At 45.9% G+C, this 27503-nt stretch overlaps 1 protein-coding gene across 2 annotated transcripts in view; it reads right to left on the reverse strand.

Annotated features, from left to right (window-relative positions):
• The window catches only part of LRP1 (LDL receptor related protein 1), a 1437817-nt gene that overhangs the window by 1190439 nt on the left and 219875 nt on the right, over positions 1-27503 (reverse strand). For both annotated transcript variants that reach the window (XM_086966724.1, XM_086966716.1), the window contains exon 7: positions 14461-14623. In XM_086966724.1, coding sequence (XP_086822850.1) covers positions 14461-14623 — 163 coding nt within the window. The remainder of the gene's footprint in view (positions 1-14460; positions 14624-27503) is intronic.

Below are 27503 nucleotides of genomic sequence, written 5' to 3' on the forward strand. Positions count from 1 at the left end.
TCACTGCATTTTGATCATGCACTCTTGACTGACGGTGATCTTGAAGATCAGGTGGAGCATACTGAAGGACTCAATCAGGTGTAATGTATTCCGGTTCTGTGGGGACCCCTTGAGGGGGATGAATCGAACTTGGTAATAGTATTATAGAGACATTCCTCTAGTAAGTGGCTCAACCAGGTTATTAACAGTAGTGCTTACTTATGCTCCACACTACCCAAACAGACAAGCAGCAAGATAACAGACAGGGGGAGCAGTAGTACAATTTTGGTGGCCCCATGGGCCATCAAATGTTCCAGGTAATAGCCCTATAAAATTGTCCACAAGGCAGAGGATGCAAGTGATGAGTAAAGACACCGCAAAAATGGGTTGATCTGGCTTCTGTCCTATCCCTCACCTGGTTGTGATAGTAATCAAAACTTCAGTATTCACCCAAACGGAGCCTGCAGTGACCTATTTTGTATCCTTGGGAAGAATGAGCCAAAGGGACCGACTCCTGGAGAGAACTATTTGAGATCCACGTACATGACCCAATATCTTCAATTACATGTTGTTGATGTACACTTTACCCTTTCAGGCAGAGGCTCGGGCGTTCTGGACTAAAATTTTCGTGAAGTTCCCCTGTTAGATCAATAGACATCCCTCATGTGAGATTTCCCCATTCTGCCCCCTTGATGTACTGAAACACATAGGTGGGTAGACCCATATTCCAGTACCGCAGTGAGCGAGAGCACTGGACATATACTCTCTCAGAGATAAGTGATAGTAGGGAAACTAGACGGGATGCCCGCTGTCGCCCCCGCTGTTCATAATTTCTATGGACCAGCTGGTGAGTGATTTCAGGTCCTAGAGCAAAACATGGGACATTATCCTGAAGAAGAGGAGCCATGTTCAACTGCACATGAATGATGCATTATCATATTTGAGAGACGTGAACTTTGGCCTGCCGGTGATCAAATAGGCCCGGACAGACTTTGAAGCGATATCGGGCTACAAACAAACTGCGAGAAATCTTATTTGTTCCCAATACGGCCTGCTTTGGAAAACGATGTGCCATAGTTACCCTGAGAATGGTAGACTTAAATACCTAGAGCACAGAAAGACCGTGAGAATGAACAGCTAGCGGCAGGAAAGGAGGGTAAAATAATTGTGGCAACGTGAAAATCCTGTTCTTGTGTGGCCTTCTGTTGTCCACTTTGGGCAGGACTGCAATATCCAAAATGATCCTCCTGCCTAAAGTCTTGTATTTTTTTTCAGCTCTGCCTGTGGTGAATAAGAACAAGTACTTCTCGCACCTACAGCCATTGCTCTCAGATCTCATAAAGGGCAAATTTGTGAAAATGGCTTTGGGCAAGTGGCAACTGCCCATCAGTGGGAGTGGGCTTGTGGGGTTCCCAACTATGAGCAATACTAGCTTGGCAGCCAGGAAGCAATGGCCCACAAAGTTGTTCAGAATCATCAAGGGGCAGGCAGAAAAGGAGGATGTGTAATGAGAGCTCAATAATACAACACTATATAAAGCAATATTGGTGGGTACTGGACGTCCATTCGTAGTTCCAAATTTGGTGAAGACAGATACTGCTGGTAAAAATGAGTCAAATTAATATACGCAGGGCCCATCTATGCCCCTGAGATTCACGTTTTAGAGATTTAGTCAAACGTAGAAATAAGATGCCGTGGACACGAGAGGGATGCAGCTAAGTAGGGGACCTCTATGAAGGTGGAAGACTCCGCTCCTTCTACAGTATAAGGGAAACCTTTGAAATAGACCCGATCAATACATTGCACAAAGTGCACTTATTCGAGTATCTCAGCGAACATGGAAATTGGAGAGGGGAGAACCCAGACGTCAAACTTCATGGAACTGGTATTGATGCATGGTTCAGGAAGAAGGATGATCGCATTACTGTACAGAGGATTATCACAACAGTCTAGGTCGACTCCAACTAAGATTAGGAAAGGGTGGGAAGAAAATGTTTTCAGGAACAGAACAAGACCCAAAATGGAAAAATGTGCTTGAATACAGGCAAAAGGTAGCAAGGAACCATAAATAGACCCATGTAATGTATCCCTATCAAACCTACGTATCCCCGAAACACATCTGTCAAATATATGCTGGAGTGCCTGCCACATGCCCAGGATGCTGAATGGACAATGCCAACTTTTACCATTTTGAGTGGAAACACTAGAAGACAACGGGTACTAGGTTAGGAGAAATAACAGACCGCAGACTTCTATGTAGTGTGGAAGGCCACTGGCTGTGGCTGATAGCACGACCGAAGAAACAAACACAAAAACAGATTTATTGATTTGGCAAACATGTTGGCCAAGAAAAAGACTGCCAGTGATAGAAGGTGCAAAACGAGTTGCTGATTAACACGTCTGAATGATCTGCAAAGATCGGGGCAGCAGAGGCAGAAAGGCCACCCATAGCATAATATCTACGAGTACTGAGAAATCAACAGTAAAAAGTTTAAAGACACTCCGAACACAAGCAAAGTGAACTAAAAGGGAAAACCGTTCAAAAATGCAGGTTCCTTCTGTACCCCGGGTGTTAATGCCTCAAGCGACACCCTCAATGTGTGACATTCAATGTCCACCTTCGACAGCAACCTTGGGTACCAAGCTTTTGAAGTTCTGTTGTATTGGGTTGAATTCTAAGAACACTAAATAATGCCAAGACTGGTAGTAAATGAAGGAATGTTCAATGATTATGCTGGAAAATATACTTATCAAGCACTGCACTGTAACAAACTGTAAATCAAAGTGATTTAAAAAAATTAAAAATAAAAACACGCCATTTTCCAATCTACAGGGGCGCCTCCAATCTTAAGGATCCGTGACCCTGTAATGACCACCTTATGCTCAGGTCATGTCAGTCTGATGACCCTCCTGAGACTCGTTTCAATAAGAACTTCAGTTGACTTGCAGGATTGCCTTATTAACTGGGAAATACCCAGAGGGCTATCCAAAAAATGACATGGGTAGAGTAGCACGCTTCACAAAGTCATGTGGAAGACTTTCATCACAACAGCATCTGTGAGCAATCAGAAGTCCAGAGCGAGAGGAACGTCATCAAATGTGTAAAAATGGTTCTCAGCACAAAAGTAAACAGAAAAAACGGAGAAGTGCACCAGTGCGCACCAAGTAAAAGACAAGGAGCACCAAAGGGCTAATAAAGGCAGCAAAGCATGTCCATATAGAAATTATTAAATATTTTTGCACAAAAATATTATACACAGGAGTTCAGAGCTTTCCTGGTTTGATGTCTACACAGTGGCCATCCTGTGTGTGCGCACTTGTTCGTATATTTTTCTTTTAAATCACAGTATTTGGTTTTGAGTTCTCAATCTTTTTTTTTTAACCATTCCTTTTTACCATTCATGTATGCTGTGCGGATGTGGGAAAATCACTGTCGCATAGATATAAATGTTACTGCCTAGACCTAGTTTTTTAAATTAATTTATTCATGGCTTTGAATGATCGTTAGTTTATTGCTCATGTTCGAATTTGCATCTAAAGCACATGTACATAATAGAGTTATTGTTAAAGAAATCTCATTAACGTAAACATGTAGATGTGCAGTATGTAAAACTTTATTTATCATCATTGCTAAGTGTAGGGAGGGACCATGGCCAATTAAAGGCAGACCTTTGAGTGGGCCATGTCGTCTCCTCTTCCTTCGACAGTGGTTATACAATGTCTAGCACTCTGTCGACCTGTATTAGGATTGTTTTTTTTCATGCCTATTAGTAATCAACTATTAGTTATTAAACAAATATATTTAACTGAAACAAAAATACAAGGGGTTCAGAAGTTAGCATTAAGGGCACGGGCTCAGTTATCCCCTGTAAAATGATAAACCGTGATTTCTCAAGACTTTTGTAACTAGGTGAAATGTGCATTATTTGCACGCTCTTTGCCTAAGAAAATAACATATGCCAATGAAGCCTGTCAAGTAGAATATGAGGCAGAACTTATCAAAGTAGTTTTCCTGACAATGCGTCTAGACATAAGTACCAAAGTGCTGTTAAACAGTAGAAGCATTTCGACCAACCAAATCTGGGTCACAGCCATCAATATCTTAGTGCTTTCGTGGTCAACATTTTTTCTAAGGTTTTACCGTAGCTCATTCCGAGCCTAACCATCTCTGGACTTTGTTTAATCCTTTATGTTCACAATGAAGTCGCAGAGTATCAGCATGACCCTAAAGCAAGTATATTTACTATCCAATGACAAGCGTGTGCATGTTATATGGATTGTTCGGCTAATTATCTTCACACCAGGTTTAATTCTCATACATTCATTCCATTGTGTGCCCTCAGTGGGTACTTTTCCATACATCAAAGGTGTCACCTACATTCTCACTCTCCAGTAAGTGCCTTTGATACAAGGTTTGAAACCAGAAACAGTCAGAGAAGAGGATCTTTTAGGCTGTTTCAGGGAGGATAGCCTGAGGTGCACGGAGAGGTCGTTGCAGATGGACAGTCTGCCTGCTCCCTCTTAGGATCATGACTCATGATGACCGGTGACTTCACGAACAGGCTGAAGACTAGGAGTGATGGGCTTGTGCCCTACCTGAGTTGAATGTTCTGAGACCTTGTGCTGGAAGGACAGCGTGCTTCCCTGGCCTATGCCAATCTGCAAGCAAGTCACTCGAATGTTCTGTAGGTTTTCTTGATCTCTACCTCAGTGAACATGACAAATCGCGCATATCCACCGAGGGTCTTCCTGTTTACATGAGTTGTGAACCTAGAGAGCTTGGCCCTGAGGTAGAGGGTCATATATGGTGCACCCCTCTTTTACAGAGAGTGGCTATTGCCCTCTGTACCGAGGCTGCAGTAGACTGACAGTGGTGGCAGGGTTTATTCATACTCGGGGGTACCCTAACCCTTTAGGAGGAGATGCCCACCAAATCCTTCCTTGGATAAGTCTGTACAGTCTCCCTTATCAGGGTTCATTTAGGCTCAGTGGTATATGGGATGTATGTACTGAGAGTCAGTGGGTTCACAGAGTGAGGATGGTGAGCCTTTGTGTTTACTGTGAGCCGAGCTGGTATCTGCTCTGCTGGACTTTCCAGCTCCCGATAATTCATCCCTATTCTTAGTTGAAGCTTGGTGGGTTGGGGTAGGCACTAGCTCTTTTTAGAATTTAGCAAAGACTCTCTCTGCTGGGACTATATAGCCAAGAGTCCTTATGCTAGGTGTCCCTCCCTTTCTGCTGGGTGATGGATGGATTGATGATCAGGGCCTCCTAGTCTGGAGTTAATAAAAATTGTAATTCCTCTCCGTGACATAGGATTTACAGGTACCAAGCAACTGGGACAGCCTCCCTCACATGGACTGATCACGCAATACACATGCAGGAAATGTGCCCCAGGATTGGAGGGGCACCCAGGATGCAAAAGTAGCAGATCCTCGGACTGGATTAGCCTGTCAACCAGGGAATTATAGAAGTCTGGCCTCGGTTCTCTTTTCTGACAAGGCACCCACAGGGGTCGCTGAGGAAGCCGAGGCGCAAGAGATAAATCCAAATGTTGGACTTTCCTTTCAGGCCCGGGTGATAGAGTTCGAACTTGAAAAGGTGCCTCTGACAGATTACTGGTGGAAGGAATTTGCCAGTCTTACAGCAGGAGCAAGGCTGCAGCTTGTCAGACAGGCATCGGAACAGAACGAGCGGACTGAGGGTTGTGGAGGTTAGTCTGTCTTTCGGAATACAATGCGACTTCTGACAGCTGCTCAAGACAAGGAAGCTTGCTGCATATCAACATCGAGGGAGACAGGGGAAGCTGTAAGTTGCCATTGAAGTCAAGATTGCTTCACTTCCTTGAGTAAGCCTTGGACTGCTCTCTCACTACCCTGAGAGAGTAAAGTGCGGTAGAGGATTACTCGATATCGAGTTTGGGGTCCAGTCGTGCTGTGGACCCAGGACTCCTGCAGTGAACAACTTTGATTGATGCAACTGGAGCCCAGTAGCCTCTGGCTGCCCAGATGCCACAGGAACCTAGTTGCTAGATGACACCGCGTTTAGAAATAATAAGCGTATTTGTAATCGGATGCAGACCACCTTCTCAATTCATTTCTCTCAAAAAAGGAGGATAGGAGTCTAGGACTTTGGAAGCTTACGGATTTGATTCTTCTTTCTTCAGCAGTTAGGTAAAATGCAGAGTTTAAAGCCGAGTAGAGGAGATTCCATGAAACATCTCAGCATTTCTATTTTTCAAATGATTTGACTTGCAAGGGGGTGTCATAGTTTGCTAACAGCAAATGTATGTCAGTTCTGTTGCGAGGATCAACTTAATGAATTGCAGATAGCTATAAAAATATATATATACCTATTAAACAGAAGATTGATTCTTGCTGCCAGTGAATAGGCACATGTGCTTAAATTTCAAACTTGCAACTGGTTAACCGCCTAAAATCATGTTAACAGTTAAACTTTTTTTTAAAACAATATTCACATCGCTGCCCATTATGACAGGGAGCACTGGCTTAGAAAATTAATTGCAGGAAGGCCTAGAAAATGCATTACCTAACTCATATAAAATATTCAAACACAAATGCATCTATCGTGATAAATATTTATAACTATTTCAAGGAGTTGACCCGGTATCTACATATTTATATGGGTTTGAAGATACGGAATTCACTTCAGCGACGTCTGCATCACAGTTGAGTTTATTTCACTTCCCTTCAGAAGGGACTATTAAAGAATCAGGGAGACTCCTTGGATTTCAAGGAACAAATTAATTTTGGAGAGTTACTTACTTTGGAAGTGGACACTCAATCTTGGAGAATCCGAATTTCAGGACGGGGATAAGGGATTATTATTTGGGGCGTCGGTCACTCACCTCAAGGAATAATTACATTAACTTGTCAGGGTGAACCTTAAAAGTTACTAAATTCACCTGAGCTCAGACACCTGGAAGATATGTATTAGAGCAGATAGGCTTAACTTAGGGCAATGTGTAAATTATTCATAAGTACCAAACAGTAATAAAGTCAAAATACCAAACAACAAAAATCTCAACCCTAATTAGAAAAACAGCGAAGAATATAATAAACAAAATGACGCCACAGGACAAAAAAACAATACAGATAACTGGAGATTTGAATTTGTAAAATTGTAAATAAATATAGCACCACAAAGCACCAAGTCCCAACGGTAGCAAATTGTAGTGGTAGACCGGGACCGTAGGTGCCATTTCAGGCCAACCGCGACGAAGAGTGGTTCAGATATGATTTGCCGCAGTCACAGATGTTACCTTCAGACGTAATCATTTTATTGGAGCACTAAATACTTCAGCAGGGCAAGTCTGCAGCTGCATGCAAGGAAGTTTCATACATATCAGACACTTTTGCCAAAGTCTCCCGGACGGCTCTAGAAGTCTTGGAAGTCCAAACTTTTTCTCTAAGTCCCACTTTTTAGGGTTTCGGGATAAGCTCCTCTGGCACACTTCTAAGGCTTCCAGGACCTCCAGGACAGGACAGTAGAGGCCAGCAGCAAGGTCCAGTCCACATACAATTGGTACCGGTCAACTTGTCACTTCAGGAGAAAGTTATTGCCAATGGTTATTGTGTCCCGGTTTTATTGTGTCAGTCAACTGACCCTTAGGAGTCCACTCCTTTGTCCTGGCTGCAAGATGGAGCAAGTCCAGTTCTTCAGAGCTCCTCTTCTTATTTTCACAGGCCAGAGAGTCTTCTAAGAGTTCCTTGGGGTGCCCTATTGATGATGCGCAACAGCAGACAGGTAGGAGTGACTCCTGTACACTCCCTAACCAATTGGAAAATGTTCCTGGGGGCAAACCTCCACATTTATTGCAGCACAACCTGTTGGCCTTACTGCAAATAAACCCACAGTGCACCTCACCCCCAAAATCCAAAATGGGTGAACCCTTCCTTGTTAGTGTACAAGCAGAAGTGTGGCCAAGAAAATAGGCAGTCCTCTCCCGAGACCACTCCAAACCATGTTCTGGAGGTAGCTTCCTTTCCACTGTGTTTGAAGCCAGCCTAGTTGATTGTGGGCCTTGGGGACAAGACTTTCCTTTCTTCAGGTCTCTCACAACACAGAAGTATGAATTGGCCGGCCTAATCGCTGTCCATGTCAAGTTACCGATGTTCCTGAGTCCCGTTCCGCCCCCCCCCCCGCCCCCCCGCCCCCCCCGCCCCCCCGTCCATTCAGAGCTATTTGGGATCAAAAACTCCACACTCAGTCCATCTTGTTACCAGGTCAAAGTCACTGTTCCTCTTTGGGAGTAATTTCTACACCTCATTCAATTCAAGCATTGACTGGGCAGCTACCAGCAGGCTAATGCAAATTAGCTTCCAGGAGCTTCAGGCAGGGAAAAGGTAACCTTCTTAAAGTTCAGCTACCTGGGGACGTTTCCAAGATGGTGCCAGAGTAGGTCTGATTTCTCGGAGCTCCACTGCCCGTCTACTGCTTGGGACGGACACCAACCTTATCCGTGCTCCCTTCAGCTGGTCCCTGCTCTCGGACAGTCTCCTGACCACCACCAGCAAAGTGGAGGCCCTGGGCAGCGCGGGCTGTTGAAGCAGTGATGCGCCTTGAGAGGAGCCGGAGACCGTACTAGCAACAAGCGGTGGCCTCTGAACTCAGCGCTGAGGACCTTGCTAAGAGATGCTGCAGGTTAGGCCCATTCTGCATTTTTTTGGCCTCCTTGGACACTGGGCTCATCCCTCTCGTTTGCACTCCCTCAGCAGGCTCACACCGCCTGGGCTGTTTGCGAACATAGGCCCACACTTGTGGCCTACACCAGGGGCCAACACAGTGTTCTGTGCTGTGTCCCTCTCAGCAATAGGTGGCCCGTTCATGCAAACCACCCCCCCCTTTCTGGTTGGACACCCTCCGCGGTAGCTAGCACGTCTGGTGAGCCTGACATAATGCGCTTGATTTAGCGCTCTCTCTACGCAGGCGCCTGCCATCTCCTTTGCGGCACACCTACAATTGAGGCACCTCCTGATGTCGGCCAGCACCTGCCGCTCACAATGGGAGCTGATATTTATGATGGGGCACGCAGTGCTTGAAATAGAATAATGTAAGTTCTGGTACTCTGTATCAGAGTACCTGCTTGTTTCCGAGAAAGGCCGGTACTCTCCAATTAAAAGTATAGCTTTTCTCTTGAGAAGTGCCAGTACTCTCCCTCTCAAAGTAAACAAGTGCTGGTACTCCGTACCGGACAGTACCGGCATATTTAAAGCACCAGGGGCAAGGCATAGTAGGTGGGTCTGTCCATAGCAGACCTGTCGTCTTTCTGGTCATTGCCACGGCCCGTCCAACATCCCAGTCCCCACGCCTTCAGAAAATTCACAATCGCTGAAACCCAACATGGAAGCAGGCCCGGCTCACTCCGCATAAGAACTTTCCCGCTGTGCCGCCAGGGCTTTATTGGATCTGAGGTGCTGTTGGTCCCTGCATGCCAGTGACTCTCCCCTCCCCCAACCTGCCATTCCTTTGCAACAAGGGGCTTGAGCCTACCTCCCCCTGCGGAACTACGGGACCTGCTTGTGAACCCCGTTGGTAGAGGAAGCGCCAACGCAGATCGGGTTCCTTGGAGACTGGCCTCGCGACTCACACCTAGGCCAGAACAGCATAAGGCTGTGCTACCGGTCTCTAGCCTCTTCGGCTCAGCTCACCTGAGGGTGCACTCTGCTTTCCTAATGGACTGCACACCATATTTAGGATGCTGCAGTAAGGCTACACATGGTACGCATTTAATTATCCAGGCCCTGGTTGTATTTCCTACACCATATACTAGGGTTGTATAGGCAAGTTATATATGTCAATCAAGAGAAACCCAATTTAACCACATTTATAGGAAATGCATAAGCACATTGCTCATGTTTAGAAAGGGTAAAGTGCAGAGTTAAAAAAAACAGTAAAAATAGGGTCCAGGCAGAGACCCAAAATCTGAGGTGACCATGCAGAAAAGGCATACTTGCTACTGAGCTTTCTGTGATAATGCTAATAAGGGAAACTCCAAAATGTTAGGGAAACGATTGGGCAATCAAGGACACACTATGGATTTCTGGAAAACCATCATGGCACTCCTTAAGGAGAACAATAATTGAAACACCAAGACACTTTGGATTTCAAGGCAGCAATCATGGATACAGACACACCGGATTTTAGGGAAACTTGCGCAGTCCTTGTGAGAGCACTACTTCAAGGATGCAGAAGCTCAACCACAGTGAAGTTCCATCACATTTTATTGCTCATCACAGATTAATCGGATTTTGCCAAAGTGCAGGCCTAGTGAGCTGTAGCAACGTATTTTTGGGGAAACAAATAGCAAAGTCTACATAGCCTTTGTGAAGAAAAAATATCAGGCCAACAGTAATGCCCTTCAAGTGACCTGCATTTGCAGGATTTTACCAAACTGTGAAAACTTTTGCTGCAAAATTCAATGAAATTGCAAGATCAGAAGGGGGCTTCGTAGGCAGTTCATTGCCAGACAACAGCAGAGGTCTGTGCGTCAACATCCAAAAACTGCACTTTGGAACTCACCCACTCAGGATTGAAGGGTTATGCACACGAAAGTTCAACTCGTACCATTGCCAAAAGTGACACCTATTTCATTCACTCAAATAAGCAAATTCGACAACTAAAAATCAGGCACAGATATTGTGGAAAGGATTGGAAGTTTGTGTCAGAAAGGAAACGACTCAACCAAATGAAGACAATACAATAACCTGGGACATTTGTGTGGGGGAATCAAAGCTATTGCTCTCTCATCAAAGAAGTAGAAAGCAGATATTAGGGTGTAGGGCACCGTGGAACAACAGGGGGCGGACTCTAGGCAGTTGTAGATAATGAGAGGAGTGAAGGGCCCCCAAGTAAACACAGGGGTCTAGCAGAGATACGGTTCAAAGAATAACAAGTTAGGGAGTTGAAGGGCCTGGACTAAAAAACATCAGCGACTACACGATACAGCCTACATGGATGTAAAGCCATATTAACCACAGGTCCTCGGTGGTGGCATATTCTCCGAATCAAGCAAGGGTTCGGAAATCCCTGCTTTCTATCCTCAAGGTACATTTACCTCCTTCTCATCAGTAGCCTGGTGGTCCATGAGAGCAGCGATCCCTCTCCGACGGATGCAAGGTTTCCTCTCTATATGGGTCTGTAAAAGCAGGTCGGAACCTTACATCATAACTTGCGCTCTTTTCACTTCTATTCCATACCCTTGGCTACCTCCTTAGTCACCTCTTATCATCTTACTCCTAACTACCACTTCATTCCATTTATCTCCCGTTCATATCTTCACCTTAGGTGCACCCACTCTTGTGAATTGCACTCCGCTGCCACCAGGTACACTCATGAACCCATAACTCACTACTGTAACATCTGGTTATCCTTCGGTTATAACCCACTTGATTCGAGGTACACTCATGAACCCATAACTCACTACTGTAACATCTGGTTATCCTTCGGTTATAACCCACTTGTTTCGAGGTGGACTGGAAAAACCCTTCATGGTGGTGTCTGTGCTGTGCAATGTTTGTCCCATCTCTCAGTGTGGGTGTACCCCAAAAATCCTCTGGCATGGCATCACTTTATCCGGTGCCTATTGACATCCACGCTTCAGGGAAGACCCCAAAGATACACTACTGTGGTGTATGGTATCCTTGGGTAGTGCCTTCTCTACATCTGAAAGGACTCATCCTTACAGTCATATCCACTCACAAAATGAGAAACTTGGAAAAGTAATCATGGTAGGTTCAAGGAATCATGGTATGTAAATACAAATGAGACTACCCATCCCCCATTTATCTGTCCCACGCTGAGCTTAAACACAGCGACCAGGTCATTTGAAACAAGTTTGGAGAACACTTCCAAACCTCATGCACAGCACCAAAATGATTCACAGATAAGCCACTGTAAAAAGAAACCTCTGCCAACCATATATAGCAAGAGAGTAGCAAATTTCTCAATGACCTTTAAAGCACTTTGGGTCTAGGGGAAGGTGGGCCCTACACAAATGCCAGTAATGTACAACGCAAGCGCGGGCTTTTGACAATTTGGTTACCGCCGATTAGGAGGTACTGTATGAGGTATTGAATGTTGGGATCTGGTTGAAAAGACAGATTTTTAGCTTCCCTTTGCCAGGACTAACCTCAAGCAGAATAAGCTCGAGTGAGACAGCTCTACAGATGTCTGCACGTTTGTCTGAGTGTTCAGTTTTTAACGATATTAGAGACAAGGTGAACTGTTTCTTTCCAGAGTTATGAACCAATGAAGATGCTTTCATCATGGTTTTTTTTCTATCTTCTAACGTTCCAAGTTGGCACACATCCTGAGGTAGGCTAGCCGGCTTTGGAAAAACAAATGGATAATATTTCTGAAATATTATCACGTTTCTGGCTGGTGACACAAAACTGCAACTTGTGTTTTGGATCAAAAAAGTACAACTAAAGGAAAACGTTAATGAGAAAGACAGACAACGAATATTCTTGAAGCAGTTGGAAGGCCCCAGGTCAGAACATGTCTAGAGACACCATCTCAGCAATTGGTATTGGCTGAGCTGTACTCACACCGGCATGAAAGTCACGCTCTCTTCCAAGCATTGACCATTGCTCGTTTGAGCTCTATCCGGAACCCTTGATATTAACAGCGATTAAACGAATACCACAAAACAGCTACATTTCCCACATACAACAGAAAACTGAAAATACCGCACTTAAGCTGACGGCACAAAGGAAACAAATATTCGCATTTTTCAAATGCACTTATTACACAGCCTTCTGTAGCACGTGAGGGCTTGTTCAACAGTGCTCTATTAAGAGCTGGATTGCCCCAAACTCAGTTGGAAGAGAGGGCATAAATCGGTGCTAGTAATATGAACGTTTAAATAGAATATGCATACAGTGGCAAGTGAGAGAGTGTCAGACCAAGTCTGTTTCCAAACCGGACATAAAAGGGCGGCAGTTTCTTTACAGAGGACAGGTCGAACCTCAGTCTAAATAAAACTGTCCCTCTCTGTGACTGACAGCAATAATTAAATTGTGCATTACTTCCCCCGGCGCCTTTACTGCCCTATCTGATGTACTCTCTAGAATCTTCTCCCTGTCGGCGCGGGTTACACTTAATGAGAATCAAGCTGCTGCGTCGATGTCGAATCTGTCCCCCTATCTGATCCTAGAGGGGCCTCAGCTGCGGCCGATCTCCTGAGACGGGCAGCCACCCGGGGCACTTGGGTCACATGTATTTTCAATGATGACGTATTGCCAAAGGCGCTGCGCCATTTCGAGAAGGGTCCGGGCGGGCGGCACTCAAACTTCCTCTAGAAAAACTCCCCTGGCTGCTGCCGATGATCAAGACAACCACCCCAGGGGTTATAACAAAAACATTTCCACCACCTTGTGGGCACAGACACTGCATTCAAATCTATTATGTGGATAGGCAGGGGTAGGTGTCCCCTGGGCTGCAAGTCCCCTCCCTGACGTGATTCCCCCGTGTGCACAGGTGGTTTTCTCTCTCCCGGCTTAGTTAGTGGGTGCTCTCTGGAACCTCTCCTCTTCGGTCTACAACGCTCACACAGCTCTTTGTAAACTCTTATAACTTTTTTTTTTTGCTCACTTACTCATTTCTTTCCCCACGAGGTGCTTAGTTGGTCCATAACCGGCATGTTGATTGGACGGCGCTTTACGAGTGCCAGTTTCACTCATGGAGTCAGTCGACCTGTGACCACAGCGAGAGAGGCACCGGGAGGACGAACGACACTGGAGTCGCCAGGCGAGGAGGGGCGATGCCCACGGTGGCAGCCGGCACCATGCCAACCGGCAGTGACGTCACAATGGGCGGACAACGCAGGCATGGGCCGAGCTGGTCATGGGAGGCCTAGCTTAAGATGAATGAATCTAAAGGCCATGGCCTGGCAAATCACGCACACGTTATGGCGCGTACAGTGAGCTCAGCAGCAGTCAGAATGAGCACGAGTTCCAGTTCTTCGCCCCATACAGCACAATATTCCCCCGCGGTTCCTTCCACACCATACGAACGCTGATCAGTGATCTGCTCTTTACTAGAGACCAGGGCTGGAGTGGAATAGGGACAAGGCTTCCGGACAGAAACTAGCATCCACCACCATTCCCCGCGCATTTCACTAGTGAGGAGTGAACCACAGCACAATTCTCCAAATCCATGGCATGGAATGCCCAGACTTCTGTAAATGCCACTTGCTATTCCACCGATGTCATCCAGGTCACAGTTCTGCCCGTGCACCATTCCGTGCCCCGAAAGAGGCTTGAGAAGAGCGGACCATCACTGAATTTTAGCTTTTTTTTGGAGTTCTGCAATTTCCCAGAATGACAGAATTCCCTCACCCCAGAGTATGACAGTATCAACTTTTGTGCTCTTCGAACCACTGCTCATACATTTCCCTCCCTCTTACCACACACTCTTGCAGGCCCCTCCACACCCTCCCAGGCCCCAGAGATCACTCACCCCATGGCTGGGTCCAAGGCGATGCCCTTGGGGTTGTACAGCTCGAGGTCCAGCAGGGTCACGCAGGTGTCGCCGTTCTTGTTGCACACGAAGATCCGGTCGTCAATGTCATCCACGAAGTAGAAGTTCCCAGTCAACCAGTCTATTGCCATCTGCTCCACATCTGTCCACAGGGAGGAAGGGGAAACAAAAGACATCAGTAGGAGCATCCCACAGAGGGGATCATCAATGAAACAAAACAAGGGGAACGCAAAGCAAAAAAAGTCTAGAAAAATGAACAGACCTAGTATTGCATTGGATCAAGGTGTGCGCTCCACATGATTTGACAGTGCGGAGGGCAGGTTTTACATGGAGATAGCAGTAGGTGCACAGATAAAAGGTTCCAGATATGAAGATCCTCACCTCGGCTCCAGCTTCTAGTAGTTCGATTGATGTGCTGGAGCCGAGGTGAGGATCTTGATATCTGGATTATTAATTTATGGAGTTTTATATAGCGCATATGGCCCGAAGGCGTTAAAAAACAGAGCCGACCAAAGCAATGAGAAATGCATGAGCAATTTATGTTAAAAAAGGGGGGGGGGGGGCAGGATGGAACATAAACTCCGTAACAAACTCTTGCAACACATCATTCAGACAAAATATCAAATATAGACCGAATGGAACAGCTACAAGGTAAACACATTAAGGCAAAGATCAGGGAAAAGCGATGGGCTTGAGAAGTTAAGTGTGAAGGCAGCATGGGTAAAGGCAGCATAAGGAAAGAGTACAGACGGAGGCTGGAGAAGTTTCAAGTAGAGTCCAAAGGCGAGAGAGAAGGGCGAGAGGGAGGCAAAAGCTAAAAGCCAAAGAGTAGGTGACTTAAAGACAGAGCCTGAGAATGTGCATGACATCAAAAAGAAAAGTTTGACTAGGGCTGGACATTGTGACTTTGGAAGAGAAGTTTCACCTCAGTCTTCAAGCTAGACAGTCAGACGAGAGGTCTGTAATCCTTGCGAGAGAATTCCAAATTCGAGTTGCACTGCACTAAAAGTATTGTGCTACTGTGCTTACCCTTTTAAAAGTCAGAGGTTCCAGGGCTTAATGTATATAAAAAATAAAAATCAAATAAGAGCCAGGGCCCTCGTCTGGAAGCCACTGCAGCTTGCTTCACCCTTTGCCCCTGCCAGTGACAATACCAACACAACTAGTAACCATCACACTCCTACAACTGTGACAATTCAGACAATTCCAGGGACCCCAAAGTTAGAAGAATGACTCTGGTTGCAGGTATTAGTCGATTTCAATGTATATTATATTAACAATAAACAGGGGTGGGTGATAAATTCCGCTCCACCAGCAGCGTTCGCAGAGATTTAGCCACTCTGCATTATGTTTGTAACAGGGAGGTCCGGCCAAACTCCGCCAACCACCACATGGTGGAATTTTTCTCACGCTCGTTTCACCAACAGCAAGTTCGCTAGAGTGAGCGAGAATTGGTGCCCCCTAGCATGAATTTCAGGCCCTTGGAGGGCACCCAGCAATATTTTCTCAATGCAGGTGGTCATGGGCTTTCGCAAACGTTCACTGTGAAAAAGCTACCTCTTGAGTAGAAAATCTGCTGGAGTGGCAGCAAAGAAGCATCTCCCTCTTGTGCGCTGCGTGGTGCCATTCACGGGGAATTTGTAGTACAGAGCAAGCTCTCGGTGCTAAAAATCAGAGCGATGTGCCAATTTCCGTCCGTGTAACTACAAAATCTTGCTGAGTTTTCCTGAAACTCCATGGAGCGAAACTCAGCAAGTTCCGCCCACTCCTAATAATAAAGTCTTATTGTGCTCATCTATAAAAGACTGTCATAAGTGCTGGTGTTGACAATTAAGCATGGAAAGGTACCAAGAGAAATGTTTTCTAAATTTGTAAAGATCTGAGCCCATCAGACACTTTCAGCTTCGATGCCAGGTACCAAGTGTTAGTGATGTCTAGAACCTTATGGGTGATGTAAGACATTGTTTATAATGCACTGGCTTCTATGGACAAGTCACATATTCTAGTTCCAGAGACAAAGCATACTGCAGCGTGTAACACTGCCTTCAGTGGCAGCGGGAGAACTTTAGGAAGTCCAGTCCAAGAAAGTTGCCATAGTCAACCAATGACAACACAAGTTAAGTCAAGAGGTCTTGTCCAGGGTTGGACTGACCAATTCACTAACGGGATTGCAGCTAAAAGCACATATTCTTGCCCACATGGTGAAAACAGTAGGTGGGAAGCATGTGACAGAGCAACATAGGTGATGCAGTAACAATAGAAGGAGTGCTGTCCATGACACTGTGCTGGCTCAGCAGCAAAGTGTTTGGATGCCAGTTTAAGTGGTCACTGGATGACAGCAGATAAATAACCTAGCACTGGTATTGTGGTAATGGAGCCGGTGGTGGCTATAAACGGTGGGAAAAGGAAAGAGGAGGATTTAAGAGCTTGACGAAAGCATGTCAAGTTGCAGTATTGCTGATAGCCCCAGTAGTCCGACCAGCCACAGCATGAAGACTGGCTCAAGGACAGAAGTAGGGAAGTTTAAGGAACGGCCTGACCCTGCTAGAGCACCTCAATATGGGATACAAATGGGGCAGGTAACCCTTACGATGAAGCATTGGGACCCTGTGCGCCCCAGAGCACAGTGCGCTACTGTGTGTAGGAAAGATGGACAGCTATTTATGTAGCCTGCAAGGCAAGAGTAACAGATGCTCACCTTCGGACACATCATTACAATAAGAGGTGGGTGTGCAGGAGACCAAATGACAGTGTACTGCAATAATGAAGCTCTGCGACTGGGGTGCGTTACCAGTGCTGTGTGGGGGCAGACGGAAGAGAGGGTAGAGCTCAAGTCCCAGTGCTAAGCAGCAGGAGATTTGGTGGACTAAGACTGATATCTATGTCCAGATCCCAGTTTGAGCTCTGGGTAACAAGCGAGGCACTGGAAAGACAGACCGCCAAGTTGGGCAGAGTTGTGTGTGGGATCCAGTAATGAGCAGAAGAGACTGCTGCAGTTCAGAATTCAGGCGCGACTGCGAAGTTGGGTGCTGGGTACCAGAGCTGCAATGGCTGCGTTGCTGCAGGTCAGGACTGGAACGCATCAACAGAGTTCTGTGTGGGATCCAGTTGTGGACTACGCAGACTGTCCCAAGTCAGGCATGGGGTGAATTGGTGGAGGCGTGCGGGGGTCTCAGAAAAGGAATAGTGCTGGTGATCTGGGGCGAGATGCACTGGCTGAGCTATGTTGGTCTGAGGAGTGCAACTGTGGGTGCGATGCATATCATTGACCGAACTGGGTCTGGGTCTACACGATGGCACGGCAGGGGAGCTGCGGATCCAAACTGGATTGCACTACCAAAGCTGCATTGGATCGGAAACGCACGAGTGCTACTGATGTGTAGGGCCGAGCAGTATATGGTCACAGGGTGATGCTGACCTGAACTGAGTTGCATTGATGATGCTGCGAGTGGCCCTTATTGTTGGAATGGGAGGGGTGCTGTAACTCCATCTAAAGATGCATTGACCGTGCTGTACTGGGGAGAGTACTGAATAGCAGGATGGCATGGTACCAGAATATCAATGTAAGAATAATGTGCAACATAAATATATTTTTTTTAATTGCCCTTTACAAAAATATTATTGTGGCTTTCGGTATTCGAGTAGCAAGAGTGCTGCAGGGCCGAGCTTGGGTGCTGTGGCAGTGCTGTGGTGGGTACTCGAGGGATAGAGGCCTGGTGCACTTCCGGGTTGAGCTGCAATAGCAGAGTTGTGTGCGTGCCCCACGTACAGAATAAAAGGATTCAGATCTTGCCACTGGGGACAGCTGTGTGGCCCTTGAGGTGAAAGATCACGTGACACAAGGAATAGGACAGAATGTTCTGAGCACGCCCTGCCCTGCCCTGCCCGACCCACCGAGGAACCCGACTCCATGACAGTCTTGGGAAATGACCATTCACGGAGCCGTGGACCCCCGAGTCTGCACGGTCGTGTTTTACCTCCACAATGACTTCCAGTGCACACACGGTCACCAATGAATGGAAACAGAACGAATTATAATTTCACACATTTGGGCCTTCTCCGCTCAGCTGGCTTTCCTTATGTTTTGGCATAAATTAATCTTGCGTAAAAAAAAAAACTGGAAATGAGCAAACAAATCTCTGAAAGTTCAAACTCAAACACAACCCCTACAAATTACCTAACAGGACAAACTGTCCAGATGCTCACATGGTCCCTTCCGATTTCACAATAGCTGGCTTTTAAAATGAACCTTACCGAGGCTCTTTTGAATTTTTTTATTTTTTTTTACTAGACATTTTCGAACAACCAAAAAAACAAAGCAGAACCAACGTCAAAAGAGCACTGAAAAACAACATGCCGTTCCTGCAGAAGGCCAGACGAATTTAAAAGGTGAACAATCGGTTACATCCAGTGGGGGAAGTTAGGGGGGGATTTAGTCCGTTTTCTTAAGAACTGTTGGGCCACAGTCAAGACGCATTTGCCTCCCCCTCCCAAACATTAACAACGTATTACTATTTTTTCTGCTAACTGTAGCCCGCATGATGCCAGACAAACTTTTGGAAAACAAAAGGGTGGGAATGTCGTTCCGAGGACACCTAGATGACACTGGGCAAAGAGAGACATGGGTAGAGCTGGGCACAGGGAAGAGGGGTTCCGATACAGAAACAGATGTGATCTAGAGAGAGCATTTGCCCACTTTGCCCAGGTCTTAAAACATCTCTGGATTTACCTCGAGGCAAAACTCACTATGAGGCCCATCAGAGCCAGCGCAGCCAAAGACACGCGACCTATTTACTCAAAACAGACAGGCGGGCTTCGGAAGCTGTTTTTGAGACAGCCATGCCCAGTATGTAAGCAGAGCAGGTATTCACTTACCATGTTCTAGGGCTGCCACCAGGCATTTTTTTTTATTACCAGCATGACCTGTTTTTAATATCCCGGTCGGTACAAAAACTTGGAAAATCATTTAAAGCTGGATTTTCCGCCCTTATTGGTACCTAATTTAACCAGCAAGTTAACGATGGGAGAGGATGTAGCCTAACGGTTAGGATGGTGGACTTCCAATCTGGGGAACCGGGTTTGAGTCTCGGCAAGGACACACAACATCCTGTGATTCAAATCACTTAATCTCCCTGTGCCCAACACAAATGAATGTGCCCTCATGTAACGCAACTGGTGCTTATGTAAAGCGCTCTGATATCTGATTTCGGGTCAAATGAAGAGCCAGCAGCAGGATCAGGATCAAAAGCAGGGTAGAACCACGAGTAGGACCAGAAGGAAGAGCACGACCAGGAACATAAGAACCAAAAGGACCAAAAACAAGCACCATGGGACCCAAGGCAAAAGAACCAAGACCATGAGTACAAGCACCAAGGGAAGGGGTCAGTCTGAACTGGACCAGGATCAAGGAAACAATGGCCATGAGGACAACCACCAGGAAAGTTGGCATAAGGAGGACTGGGTTTAAGAGGAGCACAAACAGGGCCAAGCTTATGGAAGGCAGGTACAGGCTTGGGCACCAGAAGGACAGAAAATAGGACGAGGAGCTGGATGACCACCAGGAGAAATAAAATACCAGGAAGACTAAGGGGATCAGGAAAACCAGGGAGACTAAACAACAGGAACAGGACTTCGGAGGAGGCAACAGACCAGAACTGAGAAGACCAGGAGGGTCACGATAAAAAAAGACCAGAAGAACTTAGAGGATTAGGAGCAGGAGGGTCATAACTAAAAGTAAGGGTTGAGGACCAGGAGGAGGACCAGGAGGAGGATCAGGGGAGTGAGCACCACCAGGAGGAGGGGGAACAGGACTGCGGTTCAGACCAAGAGATGAGGACCTGGACAAGGCAGATGAACCATAGGAAGGGGGGGAATAACCAGGGACAAGGGAACAAGGATCAGAAGATCAGGACGAAGAGGGCGAGGATTAGAAGCAGAAGGAACAAGACTAGGGTCCAGAGGAAGGGCAGGAGGAAATCCAAGATCCAGAAGGAGGGGAAGGAAGATGAAGAGAAGAAGAAGGGTCAGGAGCGGAAAGGAGATCTGTAGGGCGGTAATACCAAGAGGAAGCCAATGTTGTAGCCCACATGTGCAAGGCCCTGCTCTTAGTTACAGAGGTCACACCTCTTACAAAAAAATCTTGTGTGTTTTTTTAGGCCACAGATCCTTTAGAGACCCCCTACCCCCACCTTTTTCGACACACCTAAAGCACTACTTAACACCCTAGGCTATCTTACAATACAGTCCGTTTGCCACCAAGTAAATCGGAACAGCTCTAGTACTACATTTTTCCTTCTTGCTATTTTCTTCGGGGGAGAGTTTTGAAAAAAAAAATGGACAGCCCCCGATTCTGTTCTTTATGATGCCACACCTCATGACTCAATCCTTTCTGCTGTACCCATTTTATCAGATCCCAGAGTAAACTTTCTCCATTTCGAATACTGGTTACAACAAATATATTTCACCCAACAGCGACAGGAGACATCGCCAAACATATTCATGCAGTGCAGCCACCCAGTGCATCTATTGCGCTGGAATAAGGAGACCAGCATGCCTAAATAGAAATAAGAGCTGTTCTGCTACAACTGCATGTTAGTCCAAGCTTCCAAAAAATAAAATGAAACGGGTGTCAGCAAAATTAAAAGTTTCTCCTCATTATTAGGATTGAAGATTATTCTTTTATCAACTTTTACGTTCATCAGAATGACCAAACCTTCAGTAACAAAATAAAACCTCAGTAAAAGTACATCTTAATATCGAAAGCTCTATTTTTTTTTTACGAAGACCCAAGTCATCAGCTCTGAAAGAGTATTTTTAAAGGCTTGAGCTCAGGTCCTTCAGAAAAACCAAACCTTCACCGTAAAGAGCTAATTCATTTACTGTGAAAAATATCAGATCAAGCCTTCACCACTGAGAGCAAGTCTTCATAAGGGCAACTCAAGAGGCCATCAAGAAAACCAAGCAGCCATCGCACTGAGCCAAACCTTAGACATGGAAAGCACATTTTAAGGCAACAGCAAAGGTTCTACATGGACAGACAAGCCCAGGCTTCACCGTGCAGAGCCAAACCTTCTCAAGGGAAAGCACATCTTCTTAAGTAAAGCTCAAGTGTTCATCAGTCAGAATATCAAGCCTTCATCACAAAGAGTTAAGTCTTCACCACTACAAAGTGAAGCAAGGAGTCAAAGCCTTTGCCGCACAGAGCCAAGCCTGCACCTCAAAGCGCTGCGTCTGCATCTTGAAGAGCCATGCCTGCGCCATGAAGCGCCTCCAACTCCGTGCATCGCACCTGCACTTATTTCTATATTTGAGGGGCTTCCAGACAAAAAATGATTTTCCTTTCAAATCATATTTTTAGGCTCAAACATGTTGAGTGCTGGCACAATCGACTACTTATGGATCTATTATAAACAAGCAGCATGTAGTACCAATAACGAAATAGCTCTTTTGGGCAAGAAATGTCAGGATGAGAAATTGTGTTAGGCTAAAATGCCCTGTATTGAGAAACCACAAATCCCAGTCAATACCAGTCTGGTTGAAGCGCTCTCCTTCGTTGCAGAGAAGCAGAGCTGTGCGCCCCAGCTATCAAGTTCCTACGCCAGACATAAGCTTACTTACTGTATGTATCCGCTACTTCTTCAAGCGAGGAGGGTTGGGGCACAAAGGAAGCACTTACAAAGAATTTACATACTTGTAAGCGGTCGCATTTAAGACAAGAAACGTAAGTTCAAAGAGGTATGGAACCAGACAAGGTATTTGCGGCACAAGAACTCCCATTTCTTCTGCAACAGAGGTATGTCAGACAGTCCAATCACATTGGAGGTTCCGCACTGCATGCGACATGTAGGTGTATAAATTAAGATAAACACCTTGAACTGGGAGTGGAAATGGCAAACGTGTACCAAGAAGAGAACAAAGCTTGTGGACACAAGGGTGAAACCATCCTTTGCCACAGGGAAGAGAACAGTCGAACCTCAAGGGAGCACCTGGAACACACATCCAGTCACTTTTCATCCCCCTCACACAAAGGCTTGTCATTGCTGTAAAGAACATAAACTGAGCGGACTCTCCTCCAGTTGTGTGGCTTCAAGGCTCCTCTGCTGTGGACACAGCTGGTCCTTAGCCTTCTGCTTCTTTCCCTCTCAGCATTCACTCCACACTTTGCTGTGAGGTCCCAAGCGGTTAGGACAATTCTCTCGACTGCTAAATCACTATATTTATACTGCCACTAACAGTACATGCATTATGCTGCGCTTACTATTTATTAAAATTACACTTGCTCTATGAACCTCATCTGCTCCACCAGGAGATCCCACGGAGGCAACCTCCCCATATCACCTGGATAGGGGTGAGCCACAACCTCCCAGTGCCAACAAAGGTACCACAAAACATGTATTCGCGTTCTAAGGCAAGTTCTACCAAAACTGCCACCAGGGATTAATTCAGTTGCCTGATGCTAAAGTCAAATGCTGTATTACATAGTCGAGAAGCGAGCAACCCAATATGCCCTTGAGCAGGGGCGGATTGGCAAGGCGGGCATTCGGGCATCAGCCGAAGGGCCGGTGTCTCAGTGCCCTCTGTGGGACGGTTTTTTCTCCCCTTTCCCAGTCCACAGAGTGGACTAGGAAAGGGGAGAAAAAAAATCGGCCCATAGAGGGCACTGAGACAGAGACAGGGAAATGAAAGCAGCCTCTCTGTGCGGCCGTACAGCGATTATCAGCTGTGGCCTCTCCTTCACCCCCTGCTCCGCCAAGCAATCAAGCTGAGGCTGGGCAGGGGAGGGGTGATTGTTTGCAAGCATCGGCCTCCCAGGGGGCCAGGTGTTGCTCAGGCCTATGAGCCATTTTCACCTCGGCCCCCCTGGGGCCCACGCAGCCCAGAAACAGTGTTAGTCTTAACACCTCGACCACAGCCCTCACATTCAGGGCATAGTGGGCGAGGAAGAATGGGTCTCGCTGTGGGGGCCAGGTGATGTTTGGAACTCGCACCATCTTCACCTCAGCCTCCCCCTGGCTACCTGGCTACCTGGCTACCTTGGATGACCCAGGAGCTGTGTTTTGTGCTCCCCTGACAGGACATTGCCCTGAGGCCTGGAGGGCTGATTAATTAACTAATTGCAGGGGCCTTACCTCTGTTCATGTGCTCCTGAGCTGAAGGTCTGGGGAGGGCTAAGTTGGTTCGTAATAGCAGGGGCTTTCCTGCTTTTCAGGGGCTCCTGCGCTTGAGGGATCGAATAATTTTGTGACAGAAAGGGGCCTTGCTGTTTTTTTTAGTTGCTCAGCATGTAGGCCATTGTCAACTTGGCCCGGTGTCCTCTGCAAGAACAGTATCCTCCCACTTTCATTCCATATCTGTGCAAATGGTTTTTCATGAATGGGCACGCCCCTTGAATGTGGGCCACGCCCCTTAAATATGGGCCACGCCTCATGAATGTGGGCCACTTTTTTCGTCAGTGCCCGGGCCAAATTGTAATCCCAATCCGACCCTGCCCTTGAGGGTTCGGGCAAAGAATATGAAAGGGTGAAGGTACCTTCAAGGGATTTGGTTTCTACTGTTTATAACGTTTAGTTATCAATGCTGATTTAAGACCACATAAATATTGGTCTACTGTGCAATTAAGCAACAGTGGTTATTGATTCAATTTACAGTAGTCACGATAAGTGATCCAGACAGAGCAAAGAAAACGGGTGTATGTAGAGAGTTTGTATTTAATACGTGTTCATAAAAAATAGGGTACAGAAAATATATATCAACAATGTTGCAAGAAGTACACATTATAAAAATAAATAAAAACACTTCACCGAAACAATTGTATACGCTTTTCTTCCTTGGTACAATTGGTATGGTACATTTGACAAAGAAAAAGCGTAGGTCGACGTTTCGGTCTCTATAAATTAATTGTTGAGACCATGTTCAGGACAAAAACGATATATCTGAAGACCCCTTCGGATAAGCGTGAGGCGCAATTTGTGTAGTAATCGCTGTTGTCTTCGCAAAGATCCCTCACAGCGTGGGATTCTTGGATAGTACGAATCAGCTAGTCACATAAGTTCTGGCTGTTGTGAAAGAATAGGCACCTTCGATTCAGAGGTAGAATCTCCCAGATAAATATGGATCAGCTCCTCGCATAAGTCCTGGCTGTTCACATAGGTTAGGCACCTCAGTATCGTGAACGCAAAGTGGTCACAGATATCAGATGAAGTCGAGGATCTTTGCGCCTTACGTAATGGAGTGTACGATCGTAATATCCACCGGCTCGAGCCGGTGGATGTTACGATCTCCCATATTAATCTGGGAAATTCTACCTCTGAATCTAAGGTGCCTATTCTTTGACAACAGCCAGAACTTACGTGACGAGCTGATTCGTACTAACCAAGAATCCCACGCTGTGAGGGATCTTTGCGAAGACAACAGCTATTACTGCACAAATTTCGCCTGACGCTGATCCCAAGGGGTCTTCAGATATATCATTTTTGTCCTGAAGATGGTCTCAACAATCCATTTATAGAGACCGAAACGTCGACCTACGCTTTTTCTTTGTCAAATTTACCATACCAATTGTACCAAGGAAGAAAAGCGTATACAATTGTTTCAATGAAGTGTTTTATTCATTTTTATAATATGTACTTCTTGCAACATTGTTGATATATATTTTCTGTACCCTATTTTTTATGAACATGTATTAAATACAAACTCTACATACACCCGTTTTCTTTGCTCTCTATGTCTGGATCACTTACTGTGACTACTGTAAATTGAATCAATAACCACCGTTGCTTAATTGCCCAGTGGACCAATATTTATTTGGTCTTAAATCAGCATTGATAGCTAAACGTTATTAACAGAATAAACGAAATCCCTTGAAGGTACCTACACCCTTTCGTATTACATAGTCAGCAAGAACGACAATAAATATTTAAATGCCATTGTTTTTATTTGCGCATAACTTTGTAGCAATTTGATGAATATGAACTTAAAATTTAATTTGCATTAACAAAGCGCTTATTACCCCTGACAAGCCGTTGAGTTGGTTCATTACCCTCGATTTCACCATGGCACATTTTGTCGTTAACCACAACAGGTGAAAGAAAATGTAGAGGGGTGACATAAAAGAAGCATTTTCCAGGAAATGCTGCTTTCCACTGCAGCAAAAAACACTGCATAGCATTAGATAACACTTCGCATGAAAGAAGAACTGTACTCAAAGTGCATGCATTTTGCGGTTTGGTATAAAACAATTGTGTAGGTTTGACAAATAAGCTCGCGAAAATGCATTTCAAGGGTAAATTTGTATTAATATGCTATTGGTAGACTTAGCTTGAAATCCACAAAATCTGTCACCTACATTTGAATATTTAGAGTCATGCAACAATTCATACGTTTTACAAAACTTTAGAATTTGTTGTGCTGGGAAAAACGTTTTTTAGGGAGCAGGGAAGCAATGATGTGCATTGTTACTGCAAGGCGAGTTAGAGGGTGGTACTGAGAGGCATGGAAGATGCCTTCTGTTTCAAGAAAAAAAGCCATTCGTCATGCCAGATTCAGGAGTTTGTGGGCATTTCGTCCCCCATTTTAAATATGCACATGATGGGTGTATGTTGCATTTTCCATTGAAAATGCATGTTTTGATTACCTTGTAATGCTGCTGCAGTTCAACCATTCTACACAAAACAAAATCTGGCAGACATTTAGCATGTTTGGCATTCTCTTGGCATGTCGAGCTTTATGCTGATCCGTAAAAGAGAAGAAAGGACAAAGCAAAGGCTGGGGGGGTGATCTGCTAAAACCTTAAACAGTGCTTGATGGATCTACATTAAAATTAAGATACCTGTATGCAGCTCAGCCTGATAACTCTTTGTGAAGCTGGAGGTTGGTGGGTTGCAGAGCTTGGGCAAAGGAAAGACCATTTGCCCAACCATTGCATTCTCATGGACAATAGCTGTTGGCAGAAGAGTGCATTGAATGCTGGGATTGGGCGTCGACCAGGCCCTGTAGTCCACACCCAAGGTATACAACCGACAGCCAAGCACCGTGGGGGATTGCTGCATGGTGGGTTGGTTGCAAGGCTTGGCCTAAGGCAAGCTTCACCTGTCCGGTGTTTGCAAGAAGCTTGCAGTTTAGCTGCCTGCATTGTGCTTGTTCCGTTTGCAATGCAAATTTGCACTGCTACTATCCAGGCTCTACTTCAGGGCTTAATTTGAACCGGTGGCAGCAGGTGGGGCCCACCAGAATGTATTTTTCAGCATCATGCTTTAACCCGCAGGAAGAGGGAAAACACAAAAGGAGGAGACAGAGAAAGACCGAAACTCACGACAAGGGTAGAAAGCAGGAATGAAAACGAACCCATGAGACTAAAACTAAGTAGTAGGGAGTGTCTGGTCGTTTAAGAACGAGGCATGAGGTGGAATCAAGTCTACACGGCCTTGGTGTGCAGCACTCCAGACATTAGTCAGCGCCGCCTGTGGGCTTCTGAGAAATACTTTGGGCTCCGGCTATTATTCATTTACAAATTAAGTACAGCTACTACCCGTTCTTTGTGTGGGGTAGTTTTGTACTGCAGCCAATCCTGTTGTCTATGTGCAGGAAGTTTTCATAGCCGCAGGCCCTGCTTCTCCTGTACTGTGAGTGATGAAAGCTGGCACTGCGCCTGGCCGATGAACCTGTTCTGTTGGTCATGGACGTGTGCGCTCCTGTACAGGCACTCTGTGTAGCTGCAGGCTATGCCGTACCAACCTCCTGTGTACGAGTGTGTTACTCAGCTGCGTCACACTGCCTTCCACGGACGATGCGTGGTCTGTTGTGTGCACGCAGGATGGCAGCCTGCCCTGCTGGTGTGCGACACTGCAGGATATATTGGCGGTGGTCTTTCCGTTTCTTGTACTGCTATTGCCAGTGCTGTAAATGCTGCCACCCAGGCCGTAACTATTTGGGGTGGGAAAAGAGCCAAACCCCTTCTCCCAAAAAAAGGATGCAACTGTGAAAAGACAATCATTTGAAATTGCCGTGACAGCGCCCAGAAGCCA

The sequence above is a fragment of the Lissotriton vulgaris genome, chromosome 1_1 (genome assembly GCF_964263255.1).
Source record: "Lissotriton vulgaris chromosome 1_1, aLisVul1.2, whole genome shotgun sequence".
Taxonomy (NCBI): domain Eukaryota; kingdom Metazoa; phylum Chordata; class Amphibia; order Caudata; family Salamandridae; genus Lissotriton; species Lissotriton vulgaris.